Genomic DNA, 13,964 nt, shown 5'->3' on the forward strand with positions numbered 1-13,964 from the left:
TCATATTCAACCAGTATCTGGCAGAATAAGAAGACTGCTAACACACAGCACCTTACAAGGGCCAAAATCTACACCTACAGAAACACAGACAGCAGGCAGTTCTCTTTATAAACTCAATTTCCAATGCATTCTTTAAAATTTATCTTAGAAGAGATAGGGGATTAGATTCTTTGCATCCTTTATTAATTTTCAAGCATGGAAACGGATCTGAAAGAAATATACACCACATAAACAAGGACAACTCATTAAGACAGCATGCTTGATCATTCACCTTGAGAAAGACTGAAAATTTTCAATTCTTTGTTGTTTTTTTCATGCAAGCTGAAATAATCTAAAAGGTCTGACAATCCCCTTCCCTACTTTGTTTTTAAAAGAAAAAAGTTCATATTTCTACACTTGAAATTCCCCATGATACATGGTAAGTACTGCATAACAGGTTCCCCTCTTCCCTGCGTCCCCACTGTGTCAGTGTGTTTGCACAATGGTAGGGTAACAATCACCAGATTTCAAAAACCACTCAAAGGTTTGGGGTAGCTTTTAAAAATAAATAAAACTATTTAGTCAGATAGAGATATTTTTTTTTGTGGATAATTTATAACACAAATTCATAAATATGATCACATTCGATTTCCTAAAAATCTATACAAATACAAGTAACACCACTTCCCTTGTAATGCATGGATTTCAAGTAATTACACAAAGCTCTATTAGACAGCTTTTCACATACAAATTACACAAAATTACAGACATATATGCAGTAACACATCGGGGATAATGTAATGCTTCTGACTACTTAATGGTCCAAAAATAATAAAAGTAATTCATAAAAAGCTAGTTTTCAGTTTAATTGTTGGGGTGGAATGTACTGTGGGTGGTGGTTGCCTAGCAGCTGCTTTTGCTTTGCTGGCCTGACTTGCTCGGACTGCAGTTTCTAGACGTGTTTTTAATTCAGGCGCAGCTCCCATTACTGTCTTGAAAGCATGTGGGTAAAGTGGACCAATGTGCATTAGATTCTGAAGTGCAAATTCGTGAAGATCCTTAGATGCTGCAGATGCAGAAGCAAAGGCATTTTCATTCAGTAAATAGGAGATCAGAGTGGGAACGAGAAGGGCAAGCAACTGGACTCCTAAAAGTAAAAGAAAAAAAAAAAAGTAATAACTGTATTAGAGAAGAAAAGAAAAGAAAAATAATTTTCTCAATTACTAGACTGATAAGGGTAATTTTGTTTTCAGAATTGACAATAAACATTGTAATTAACAAAAGATCAAATAAAAACCAACTGAAATATAGATGGTTTCCTGTCCTTTGGTCACTCAAATCTTCCTTCCAAGGATTGTGTTTCAGACTTCTATTATTGTTCATCACAGTTATTTTGTTCCTGACACCTCTTTAAAGATACCTTTGCACCATCTGACTGCAGATCATTGATAAGAGATCATAAGATGCAGAGTGCCTATCATACCAAAGGATTTCAAAACACTTTTCAGGCAGACAGAAACATTACTCGATTGAATCTGAATACCAGCCTCCCCAGTGAGCACGACAGAACTGCTATTAGCATGCAAGTGTTATCGAAAAAGTCAGGGACAGTTATCTATTATTGCTCCATCCTAGAAGATGCCAATCCAAAAACTAGCTCCGCAGCTATACTTGGGCTATCATGACCTAATGAGGCCGCAGGCCAAAATGGCACAGGGATCAAAAGGGTTTATCTTTAGAACAGAAAAAGAAGTTGAACTCAAGCAATATGGCTAGTTTTTGCTTCTAGCAAGGATACCAGTATGCCTTTGAAATGTGTAACATGTTAATTGTAAATTTTAAGCTCAAAGCACTTAAACATTAATGGTAACTCATTTATATAAAATTTTGTAGGTATCACAGTATTAATGATTTTCCCCAAAAGGTTTTGACTAAATTCATACTCATGGGGTGGCTGTCTCCAGCCGGCAAAAATCAGATGTTTTGTTTCCTCATTTGCTTCAGTTACTCTCCCACTTTAAATGTGTTTGAAATAACTGTTGCAAACGGGCTCAAGAAAACAAACATTTAGTGTTTTATCATCAATGAAGAGCAATACCAACAGGGAGTGGGGGTCAAGGGGGACACCACACAAAACCAACAGTAATATTTTTACAAGGAACTTTATCAGCATGTAAAGCCAATTGTCTGCAGAGTAAGTCTTTAGAAAACACATTGTTTCAGTTAGAGAATAATCGAACTTTAACTATAAATACTGTATTCTATCTACTGAAGCAAACAGGAGGCTCCATCTACAATCAAGATATTCTGACCAGTACAATTCAATTTCTTGGGCTTTATAGATAAACTTTGTTGAGCTGGTAGAAGCAACCAGATAAAAGTGATGAGTCTGCTAAAATAGATAAAAGTTAACAATGGCAAAAAAAAGTAAATTTAAACTGTGTGAACTACTCATTTCCAAACAGAAGAACACATCACTCACTACTGCAGTTCATGTTTAGCTTTTTTTTTTTCTGCAGTCACCAGAAATACAAAGGCTACAGCATCTCAATACCGTATGTGCTATCCAAGTCCACGTGTACAAGAGTTCTAGTACTGGCATTACAAAAGCATGTTGCACCGAAGTGGTCTACTTGTGACTATACCATCAAGTTCCTAACTGCCAGATTTCTCATGCTCAGTATTCTCTTTTAGCATTACACATTTCTCTAGAAAACCTAAATACTTACTATTCTGCTCCTCACCAAGGGCAACCAGTGTTTCAAGGACTTTAATTCCTTCCTGGACTGCTAACAGCTCCAGGTTGTTATTCGGCCGGCTCCTTTCCACAGCTTTCAACTTCTCAACCATGATAGGGGCCAATGAATGAATGTATGGAGTTGAGAGGGCACGATTGTTGTGTTGGAACACAGAAAGCAGAAGCTGGTAACACTTGGCTTGAACCTAATCAAATCAAGATAAATACATTGATTATCCTGAAAGTTATTTGTTAACTCAGGGAATTCTAATAAACTCAGTTATCTATGTACGTGAGATACACGTGATACCAAAAAAAAAAAAAAAAAGAAAACTAAAGGGGAAGGAAACATACTGAATAAGAGGAAAGCAGCAACACAGCCCATCTGCTAAAATAATATTGGCCCGGTTTTCAATAAAAGGAAGGCCAGTTAGAAAGAACATGCAGGTACTAAGGAGTAGTAACAATATAAACTCAGAGAAAATAACAGAATATTTAATGTCATACAATTCAGTCACAGAGATCCCCAGAGAACTACATCTTTAAGTCTCAGAACTACCAGCACTAGAATTAAATGTATCCGCAAAATCATTAAACGCTATTCCAATCTCAGAAGAGTAAAACAGCCCATAAAAATGACTGAGATCAGATCAAAGTGATCTTGTTGCTCTAACATGAGCAAAGGCCATAGCCAAAAGTGGCAGGCCTGTCCTTTCTTCTCATTCTCCATCTTGTGCTGGTAGTAGCATAAGAATATATATGTGTAGCTATATGGTGAGCTGGATCACAGAACCCTCTCCTTGTCTTCCTTGTATTTTTCTTCCCCTCTCGCTCTTTTTTCTGGAAAGCAGGGATTGTTAAAGTCAACGTTTGGGAAAATGACTCACTGATGGTCTTGTTTAGATGAACTTATGAAAGCATTTTATTTGGGTGTACAAAAAATCTTCCTCCAAAATCCCACACAAATAACTCAGAACTTTTGAAAAGTTAAAGCCCCACAACAAATACGAGAATAAAACATTGCGTGTGCTTTCAAACTGCACTCAAGTCCAAACAGGAAGAGTTATTGAGCACATGCTGAACAGAAACATTCTAGAGGAACTATTATTGAACACAATGATCTGTGAGGAGATCTGGGGATGACTGGAAACAGATGTATAAATAAAAATATTGAATAAAAATTATAGATAATAAAAACTAGTAGTAGAAAAATACAAGTTATTCAGCTTAGGTCACTGTTAAGTCACTAGCATACAGCTGCAAGTTTTCTATACAAATTAACTTTTAAGGCCTGAAGCAATAACACTTTTTCTAATACCATTTCTATGCTTTCTAACAGAGCTCCCCAGAAGAACATTTTATCCTAATGCCCTACTCAGCACCATTTTTGACCTGTTTCAATAAATTATTCCTCCATCTCTCTGTACCACTCCAAATAATTCCCTTCCTCTGCCTACATTCCTTAAACTTTACTCCTTATTAGCTGTTAAGATTATTAGCCTTCGAAATAAGGTGTGAAAGTCTCTTTTCTTACATGCATGCATAATTCAAATAAGCATTTTACAACTGCATCTGACAGCGCAATTTCATCCAAGCTTCTTTCATTCCATCTATATAATATAAATCTTTTGACTATTCTGCATTTACAGAAGTCTACAAAAGCTCCTGTGAGGTAAAACCAGGGCTTCTTCAAAGAGTGTAAGGCACACTCTCCTGCAAAATTTACCCATTAGCATTCAGAGACAAGGCTCTCTCAACTAAGTTCACTTGTTGGGGCAAAATGAAATTGAGCTCACCAGCCTTCTGATTATTACTATACATGATATCTAACCTTTCAGACTTTTGCAGGTGGTAATAGTTTCAAAAATACTCCTGTATTTCTTATGAGGCAGCAGTATTTCTTTAGAAGAGTTTTTTCCAAAATCTGTTCAATGCTTTTAGTACGATCAGTATAATGCTTTTATTACAAACAGTTCTCTAGTTACACAAGAATGAGTGTTTTACATTCAAAAAACTAGAATGAACACACAACAAGTATTACAGAGTATATGTTCTGCAAATCAGCAAGGAGAGTGGACAGAATCTGGCTGCTATCAAAGCATTCTCTCTTACAAAAATAGTGGTAAGTTCCAGCTCACTGACAGCTTTGCAGTAGGGTGGTGGGCAAAGATGTACTTCTCTCACTGTTCATGTGTTTATACAGAGCTGAGAGAGAGTATGACGTAAAAGTTTCTGCTTAATACAACTAACATTTCCATTCACACACTAGAATTTTAAGTAGCTTTCCACTCCATGTCAGGCTTCGGAACCAACTGAATTTTATGTCCATGCTGGAAAACGCCAGCCCTGCTGTAGAGAACAATTATCAGTCTAAACAGGATTTTAAATGCCTCACTGTGACCCTTAACACATCAGCATTTTTTGCATGTTTTTCTTCTCAGAATCTCTGCAGTGCTTGCTTGTGGAAACACTATAGGTCTTTCACTTTAGCTCTCACCTGTAGATTTGTATACCCACTCAAACTGATGTATACATGGTGGGAACAGTTAAGCTTAACTATACAGCATATTAGCCTGCTTGAACAAAGTCAGTCTACAACTTTTTAGTTTCCCTCTTAAGTGAGAAAATAATTTAGAAGCTAATTCATAAAGACAAACCAAAGAGCAGAAGTGAAATCAGGAGACAGATAACTTACTATCTGTAGATGTTCTGATGGTGATCACAAAATTACATTTTTGCACTCAAACTGAGTTTTGTTTGAACATGTAAAAAAAGCACAGGTTTTGCACAAGCAAATATAAAATTAATCAGAAACGTGGGCTGTAATTTTATCTACAGAAAAAGTGGTTTATTTTGTATTATAAAAGATCAGCATTAATGTAGAAATGTCACCACTCTCTGGTAACGAACATTTTCATTTGCTAAAGTTTCACATACCAAAGACTTTTTTTTCTTTTAAAAAGCTGCAAGTCAAGACCCTGGCACAAGGCCATGAACACACATAATCTAGAAACCCTTAGTTTGGGTTGTTTTACTCACTAAAGAGATTCTGTAATGCACTACTGAAAATTCTCGTTATTTTGACAAGCAGTATCTGTCCCTGAAATAAAGGCACTACAAAGCATTCAGGAAATACAGTAAATACATCACAATTTGTTTCTCTCAGCTATATATTATTCACATTCCTATAACATGCTCTTACCCAAGGATCACAGGAATTTAATGCACTTTTAAATCTGTTCATACATCCATTTTGTAAAGACTGGACTCCAATTATTTCAGTGCTTGCTGACCAAAGGAAGAGAGCAATAGCTGTAAGTATGCTTACTTCATCAAGAATAGGCTTAGAGGCTTCTGAAAAACAAAACCAAACACGCTGTTAGCTTATTCCAGAAAGGGTTTACAATTTGTTTAGTGAAAGCCAGGGAACACAGATAAACCCACAAAAAAGAAATAAATGTGCTTGAAATTATTTGCAACTGTATACAAATACACATTTACTTACTACAGAATCACTTTATCATTATTGACCACAACTGACAAAAAGCTGAGCAATGCTATTCTAATAGTTGCTTTAATTAAGTCAAACTTTCTGAAACTTAAATATCAAGGAAAAAACATCACCCACACTTTCTCTGACCAAGTAATATTTTTTGTTTTCAATCTGCAAACAAGAGAGGAAAACCAGATTTTTTTAGATCTTTTCCCATTAAAAATATACTTCACTTTTTTTTTTTTTTTTTTTTTTTAATCTCTTCAGCTGATACAGCAGAGTAAGAAACTGATATCCAGCATGGAAACAACTTTTACTTAACATGAAGTTTCACATAACAGACTAGCTCATCTAATAGCTACCTGACACCAAAAAGAACAGTCCTACTAAAACTTTCCTGCTTTTCAAATAGTCTGTATTTGCCATTGTCATCTTTTTTTCCTTGCACAAGCTCTGTCTTCACAGATCTCATTCATGAGTTTACATCAACAGGAAAAAAATTATATTCATATATAATTTTGATAATATATATGTATAAAGTACTGTTCTGCTGTTTTTGTTAGCCAGATTGGTTCTGCTGTCCCTTGAGAGGCACAAGGAAACAATAGATATATAGTTAGCAAAAAGAAAATCAGCATGACTGCCCTTTACAGATGTCAGCTAGTCACTCAACTGGCTTAGCCATGATGTGAAACCTCACTTCAAAAAACTACTCCAAGCATTTTAAGTGAAAAATATGTGGGTTTTTTTTAAATAGATTTGTTTAAATTTTATTGAATTATGAGTATGAATTATGAATGATGACTTGAAATCATACGCAGTATGCGTAGATTCTTATGTGTGAGATGTGTCCCACTCTACAAAAGATTGGAAAGGAAAAGGAAAACATACGATCCTGCAAGGAACTGAGAAAGATTTCTGAAGTCTGCAAAAAAGTCTAAAGCCAGTAATGTTTCTGGAAAGAGAGACTGGGAAATCTTTACAGTAACAAAAGGCTGGAAGACAAGAGCTGATGTGCCAACTCAAATTACAAGTTTGACTTGTTTAACACAAACTTACTGATCCTTCCCCTTCAGACATTTTCAGAAGCGTTTGCAACTACCTACTCACTCCCTATCTCTCACATGAGTCCCTATCTCTCACATGAGTAACTCTATTCAAGCTTCTCTTCAGTCTCTATAAATGGCTCCTTGGGGATGTAATAGGATGGTTTTTGGCTGAACTACCATTATGCAAATGACAAATCTTTCTCTCTCTCTTTTGCTAACTTCACAGCTGAGGCTGGACATCTTTTTTTTTTGCTTTTTGAAGGGCAAGGCAAAGTACAAATGCGAACCAAGAGAAGTAGTCTGCAGTTCTCTAAAGGGACACAGTAGACATCCTGCTGGTGGGTAACAGATTTTTTTGGCAGAGGTAGGATTTCTTCTCACCACCTAAAGCTTGTAACAGTATCGTGAATATCCTACTCCAGTATGAACCTTGCCACCCCTTGCTGTCCTCATACTCATTCACTCTAACACTCACTGTTATTAAGAATATTTGAATTGTGTCAGCAAACATTTAAAAGATACGCTGATTGTCATTTCTCTTGAGGTTTAATTCAAGGTGTCAAATCCATGTACAGTACTGAACAATTACAGATTCAGTAAAGAGATCAGTTCCCCTACCAACTGTTTTGTCATCTAAAGTCTCCTTTCCTTTAAGCTAGCAGGTATTCTGTGGAAAAAGGAAAGGAGGGGTGGAAACGATAAGTTTGCTCAGGCCTTGCCAACACATCTAAAGTTGCCAGTAGTCACAAAAATTGAGGCATGGTCCAGGAAGTGAAGTGAATTCAGCTTGGAATTCCTTTAGATTTTACTTGTGAGACATTCAGCAGATGTCAGAAAGACCGATCAATATCAGAAGGTAAATTTCCAAGTTCCAGAAACAAGTCACTAGCTGAAACAATGAATACTGGTAAGGTTGGCCTGAGGAAAATCTAAAGCATGAAATAATCACAACATAATGTGATTCAAAATGGAAGAGGAAAGCCTGAACTAGTACAGAAAAATACTCTGTGGAAAGGATCCGAGAGAGGGGGTGCTGCAAGATGAGTTGCAAAAGGCAAAACTTCCAACAGGAGGTTATGACCAATATTGTCAAAGAAAACAGACCAACAAGGACAAATCTGGAATGGGAAGTCCTGAGATGTAATTGTATTTTCTTAAAGTCCATGCTGTTCTTGTCTTCAACACAATCCAGTAAGTAACTCTGATTAGTTACGCTCTGTGCACTCAGATCTTTCTCCCATTTCAATTTTACAAGCAATTCATCACCATTTTTAATCCCCAACCCTCAGACATGAAGCCTATTAAATTATAGGCAGATACAATACTCGCCTTTTCATTACAGCAAAACCCAGTTCTCTAATTTTAACTCTCCTGCACTGTGAAACCACTTACCAGGTTGAGAGTATTCCAAGATAGATGCCAGAGTGCTGCGGATAAGACTTGTCCACTGTTTTTGAGTTTCATCAGTCTTGACTGTTGGAAGAGTAACAATAGTTTTTATCGCTTGAAGGGCTGCACTGACGGGAGGTGGGACCTGATTATCTGCCGATTTTACTGCTGTTTCTTTCAATACTCTTGTAATCAGAAATAGGATAGTGGGTAAGACTGTCATACATCCTATAAGAAAAAAAAAGACAAAATAGAATTTCTGAAGTTAATTCCGACAAGTGTGGTAGATAACCTCTTTAGCTTTCCCAATCTGCATATATATGGCTAGGAGACAAAGGAGACACCAAGATAAACTGCAATTCAGATAACAACTGATATGCGCTGTTCAATATTTTATCACCAAATTCATTCATCGGTACCACTGAAGTGTATCATAACACAAGTCATACAAGCCAGCACTTAAAATGCTGCTGTCAATTCAGGAATGATGATTCAGCTATTAAGGTTTTGACCTACATGGCATGTGATGCATGGTATGTATTATATTGAACACATCCAGACTGTTAAATATCTTAAAACAGGATCCGCATATTGCTAGGGTCCTATAAAATAAACAACAAGAAGAGGAGGTCTGGAAACAAGTATCCAAACCAAGTTATGACACTTTCCAAGTAAACTGGTGTGTGGTACAAGCCCCAGAAGCAAAGTAAGAAAGATCTAAGTGCCTCACATCCTGGGCAAACTAGCCATCAGGCTACTCTACAAAGGAGACAAAATGACCCTCCTCCTACTGCCTTGCCTTTCCAAAGAAATCAACACCTATCTATATCTTTTGTGCAGCCAATCCTGCAGACGCAAGTTAGGCATACTCAGGAAATATTGGTCAAGTAACACATAATCTGACTTTAGACACATGGGAACTTTATTAGAAGGAGTTGTAATAACACATGTAGACTTTAAGTCGCTGTAGGACAGAAAGAAGGGTACAGTTTGGTTTAGGCATGTCATATCAACCTACAGCTCACTTCAGACAGTCAGGTCTCTTTCCATATCTTTTCTATTCCTCTTTTTCCCACATCTGTGGAAACACAAATCCCAGCATTTTCCTACTTCTGGGAATACTGTGAGGATAACTACACTAAAAATAATTAACGACTAGAAGGGACTACTGGAGGTCATCTAGTCCAACCCCCTTTTTTCAAAGCAGCAGTTCCTCTAGATCAGCTTGCCCAGGATCTTGTCCAATGGAGACTGCAAGATAGTCACGTTTTAAAGAAAGAGGAAGAAATAAAAAACCTACTCAATCACAGAAAGTGATGAATTCTCTTTGTTTACAGTTTTCCTTACATCCAAAGGCTCAATTAACACAAATGTTTGTGCATGTTCTATCCCCTCCTCCCTACAGCTATCAGCTGGCTATATCTTCTGTATGAGGAAAAAACAAACCTAAACAACTCTAGCAGTCTCTGTAGACTAACAACAGTTTCTGAGCTACTTTCACTGGCCACTTGCCAAGTGTTGGGAGTCATGCCTTCAGTCCAGTCAACACAGAAGTAGTACCATTACTCTTTCTGCCCATCCCATCCCCCCCCAAAAAAAGGGAAAAGGAAAAAGAACCAGGAATCAAATAAAACCGCACAGGACTCCAGATCATCTCCAAATCTACTATGTTTTAAAGAATTATAGGATACAAATTGTCCATTTGAAGATAGCCCATGTTGTGTTCTGAGCATGACTTTGTCGAAATATGTTATTTATAATGCATCTCATTAAGAGACCAACCTCTAAATGTCTTATCTACATCAGTGTGTGAAACTTCCCAGAGATCCACGAGACACCACTTAAGCAATTTGTTCTCTGAAAAGCAAGACTCAAAAAGCACAGCCTCCCATGCAATTGTGTCCTTTACCCATGAACTCCACTCAGTGCAATTACTCTAGTTTACACATATCCTTTGTGACAGTCTCCCTGGGCAGAAGAAAGCTCCATTTAGTTTAGAGTCACATTTGGGATGACTGACAGCCAACGGTTGCAAAACCAAGTGTACCACAGCTGAACTGTGCTGTTTTTTCCTCAGTAGGAGTCTTTTTTCATTCAGCTGCTACTTTTCATGAACTTCTCAAGAATTTAATTATCTCTGAGACGTCTATGTTCTTTTACAATATGATTAAAACTGTCCAAAAGCTTCCAAAATCATGAAAAAAAGGAAGGACCCCCCCCCAAACCCCCCCCCCGCAAAAATAAAATCATAGGATATAGAGCTCATTTCCCCAGCAAACGTACAGCACACATGCAAACTTAAAATCAAATAATTTTTCTCATGTTTCTCACTGGGAAAGCCCAAATTCTTAATTTATTTTAGAACCTAATCATAATTTTCAATAGATGACCCTTAAAGTATGCCGTGAAAATATATTTTATTTGCTTTTAACATCATATGCTCACTATGCTTCCCCTACAGTAACAGCTTACATGTATTTTGTTACAATACCTTACCTGCTGGAGAACACAGAGAAGGCAGGTCAGACAGTATAGTAACAGTTGCAGCCACAAGACGAGCACTTTCCTCAGAGAGGTGGGATTTGGCAGCAATGTGACTTGGAGAATCTGACATTTTTGAGCTCAGATGGGGCATGTGCCGTACTAGGATAAACATGAGCAATTCCATGGCTGCAAAGACTAGAGATTTTCCAGGCACAAGACCACCACTTGCACCTCCCTCTCCTAAAGCAAGAGGATTTTCTTTCTCCTCCACATCATCTTCATCTGAAAAAAGGAAAAATGTCTGAGGAGATAGTTAAGAAGGATTTCATACCGTACACGACACAAAACACTCTTTAGAAAAAAGTTAAAAATCAAGAGGAAAAAGTTGCTTCACAGTAAGACAAACATGGCTCATGTCAAATTAAATGGTTTAGTTAGAATGACTTAAAGGGGTTTAAAATGCTTAAAAAAAATCTATCCAGAACTAGAAAAAAAAGTAGTAATACTTACACAAAATAAAAATGCAGGAAATATTTTGCTTCTTTTAAAACTAATTGTAAAATTAACAGCAATGACTGTCAAATAAATAGGCCCAACAATATTTTTTTTAATTTAATGGCTATTAATTTAATGTTCCACCCTGACAAAATCTTTTTTCAGCCTAAATTCATTATGAAATCAAAGAACAGAAAAGCACTGTTGGAATCTATGTCTGAGTTGAACGGCAGCTTGGCCAGCTGCAGTCCTTCCTTCTCCCATTAAACAGCAACAGAAATTCAGTAAGTCAAAGCTGGCCTGAACTACCCCTATGGAGCTCCTAAGAATTTAAATGATTGCTAGTGTTATCACATTCACTGATTTGAAAAATACAACTTACTGGGCCTACAGTAAACAATTAATTAATTCATATGAAGGAACAGAGCTTGCATTTTTTAGCTGTGCTGGTTCCTCAAGTTCCAGCAAAATTCTCTCTCTGTTTCTATGTGGAAAATGGGTAAAAGCTAACAGGTCTTTTTTTTTTTTTTTTTTTTCTCCTCAACAGTATATTGTGCCAGACTAAGATCGTATAATATTGTACTTTTCCTTAGTAGGAGAGTATTCTTTGGATTTTGTTTTACTTCTTTCAGGTATAAGAAAAAACACGGCACACCTAACCTAACCAGGTATCAATGAACTATTTGCCAGGTTGGCACTTGGAAACTAATTTACCTGGCAAAGATGGAAACAGTACATCCAATGCAAGACTTTTAAAGAAATGGTAGAGGGATGATTGAACAGGGAGATGGTCTGTTAAGAGGAAGAGGTTACTAAAAGTACCTCAGAAAGTAGCTTTTGGACTGATGCTAATATCCTTATCAAGGATATTCTTACATAAAGTGGAAACAAAGTAACAAAATATCCTGATGAAAAGCCTTAGCGGAACATCAGAAGCTGAAATATACCACAAGAAGCGGGGATAAAAGAAGAAAGGATTCATTTTACTAAAGCTCAATAAAGGCCAAGTAGAGGAACAGGATTTAGATACATCAACTCATCAGAGAATCTCAGAAAAATGTAAGTTGAAAGGGACCTCCATAAATCATCCAAGTCCAATCTTCTGTTCAAAACAGGGACAACTTGAAAGTTAGAGCAGGTTGCTCAGAGCTGGTCCAGTTTTGAATATCTCCAAGCATGGAGGTGCCACAACATCCCTGGGCACCTGTTCTACTGCTTCACCACTCCCATGGTGACAATTTTTTTCCTTGTATCCCATCTGGATTTCCGTTGCTACAACTTAGTGTCCATTGCCTCTTGTCCTTCCACCATGTGCCTTTCAGAAAAGTCTGGATTGGTCTTCTCTTTAAATCCTCTTTAAGAAGGCGGATTGCTATTCTATCCCATATTAACCCTCTCTTCTGCAGACTAAACAAGTTCAGCTCTCAGCCTCTCCTCATGTGTCACATACTTCATCTCCATAAGCAGCTTAGTGGACCTCCACTGGACTTCCTTCAGTTTCTCAACATCTTTCTTATTCAAGATGAGGGGAAAGGGCAAAGAAAACTAGACACTGCTCCAGATGCATCGTCACAAGCTTGAGTTGAAAGTAAAATCATATCCCTTAATGTATTGGTCATGCTTTTCTAATGCAGCCCAGTAACAGCCTTCGGCATTGCATAGGCACACCAAAGATTCACATTCAACTCGTTATTTGGCAAATCTGCCATCCATCTGTCAGCTCCCCAGCCTATACCAATGCCCAGGGTTATTCCATCCCAAATGCAGGATTTTGCATTTGTCTTTGCTGAACTGCAGCAGGTTCTCAGTCCTGCAACTCAAGATTCCCCTGAGAGGCAGCACGCGCACAATTTGGTATCACAATTTTGAGCTCAACAACTTTTCAAAGATGATTGCAGCAGCCTTAGCATGTCATCAGCCAGCTCCCTCAGATGCATCCCACCCGGTCCCAGGGTATGTCCAGCTTTTGTCTAAGTGGTCCCTAACCTGATGCTCATCTACAGTAGGTAGCAATTCTCTCCCCTAAACTTGCTCACTAGACAGAGAGACACAGGAGGACTATGCAAAGAAGACAGTGCCTCAGTTTTTCCCCAACATGTTTTGTCATTAGATCATCCAATCCATTCAGCAGCAGGTCCAAATTTCCTTGGTCTTTTTGCTGCCAACATAGCTATAAAAGCCCTTTTTGTCACACTTAACATTCACCACCAGTCTCAGCTCCAGCCAAATAGTGGCTTTCCTAATTCCACCCTTCCATACCTGAGCAGACATCTTCAGTGGTCTTCCTGAGCAGTTTGGCCCCACTTCCACTATCCATACACTTCCTTGTCACATTTGA

General features: G+C 37.6%; 1 protein-coding gene across 1 annotated transcript in view; it reads right to left on the minus strand.

The window, feature by feature from the left end:
- Nucleotides 1-425: 425 nt before the first annotated feature.
- Nucleotides 426-13,964, minus strand: part of HEATR5B (HEAT repeat containing 5B) — a 56,456-nt gene continuing 42,917 nt past the window's right edge. The window contains exons 31-35 of the mRNA XM_009880392.1: nucleotides 11,144-11,413; nucleotides 8,651-8,875; nucleotides 5,919-6,070; nucleotides 2,709-2,922; nucleotides 426-1,126 (exon numbers count right to left, since the gene is read on the minus strand). Coding sequence (XP_009878694.1) covers nucleotides 822-1,126; nucleotides 2,709-2,922; nucleotides 5,919-6,070; nucleotides 8,651-8,875; nucleotides 11,144-11,413 — 1,166 coding nt within the window. The 3' untranslated portion in view covers nucleotides 426-821. The remainder of the gene's footprint in view (nucleotides 1,127-2,708; nucleotides 2,923-5,918; nucleotides 6,071-8,650; nucleotides 8,876-11,143; nucleotides 11,414-13,964) is intronic.

Source organism: Charadrius vociferus, unplaced genomic scaffold (genome assembly GCF_000708025.1).
Source record: "Charadrius vociferus isolate BGI_N301 unplaced genomic scaffold, ASM70802v2 scaffold62, whole genome shotgun sequence".
NCBI lineage: Eukaryota > Metazoa > Chordata > Aves > Charadriiformes > Charadriidae > Charadrius > Charadrius vociferus.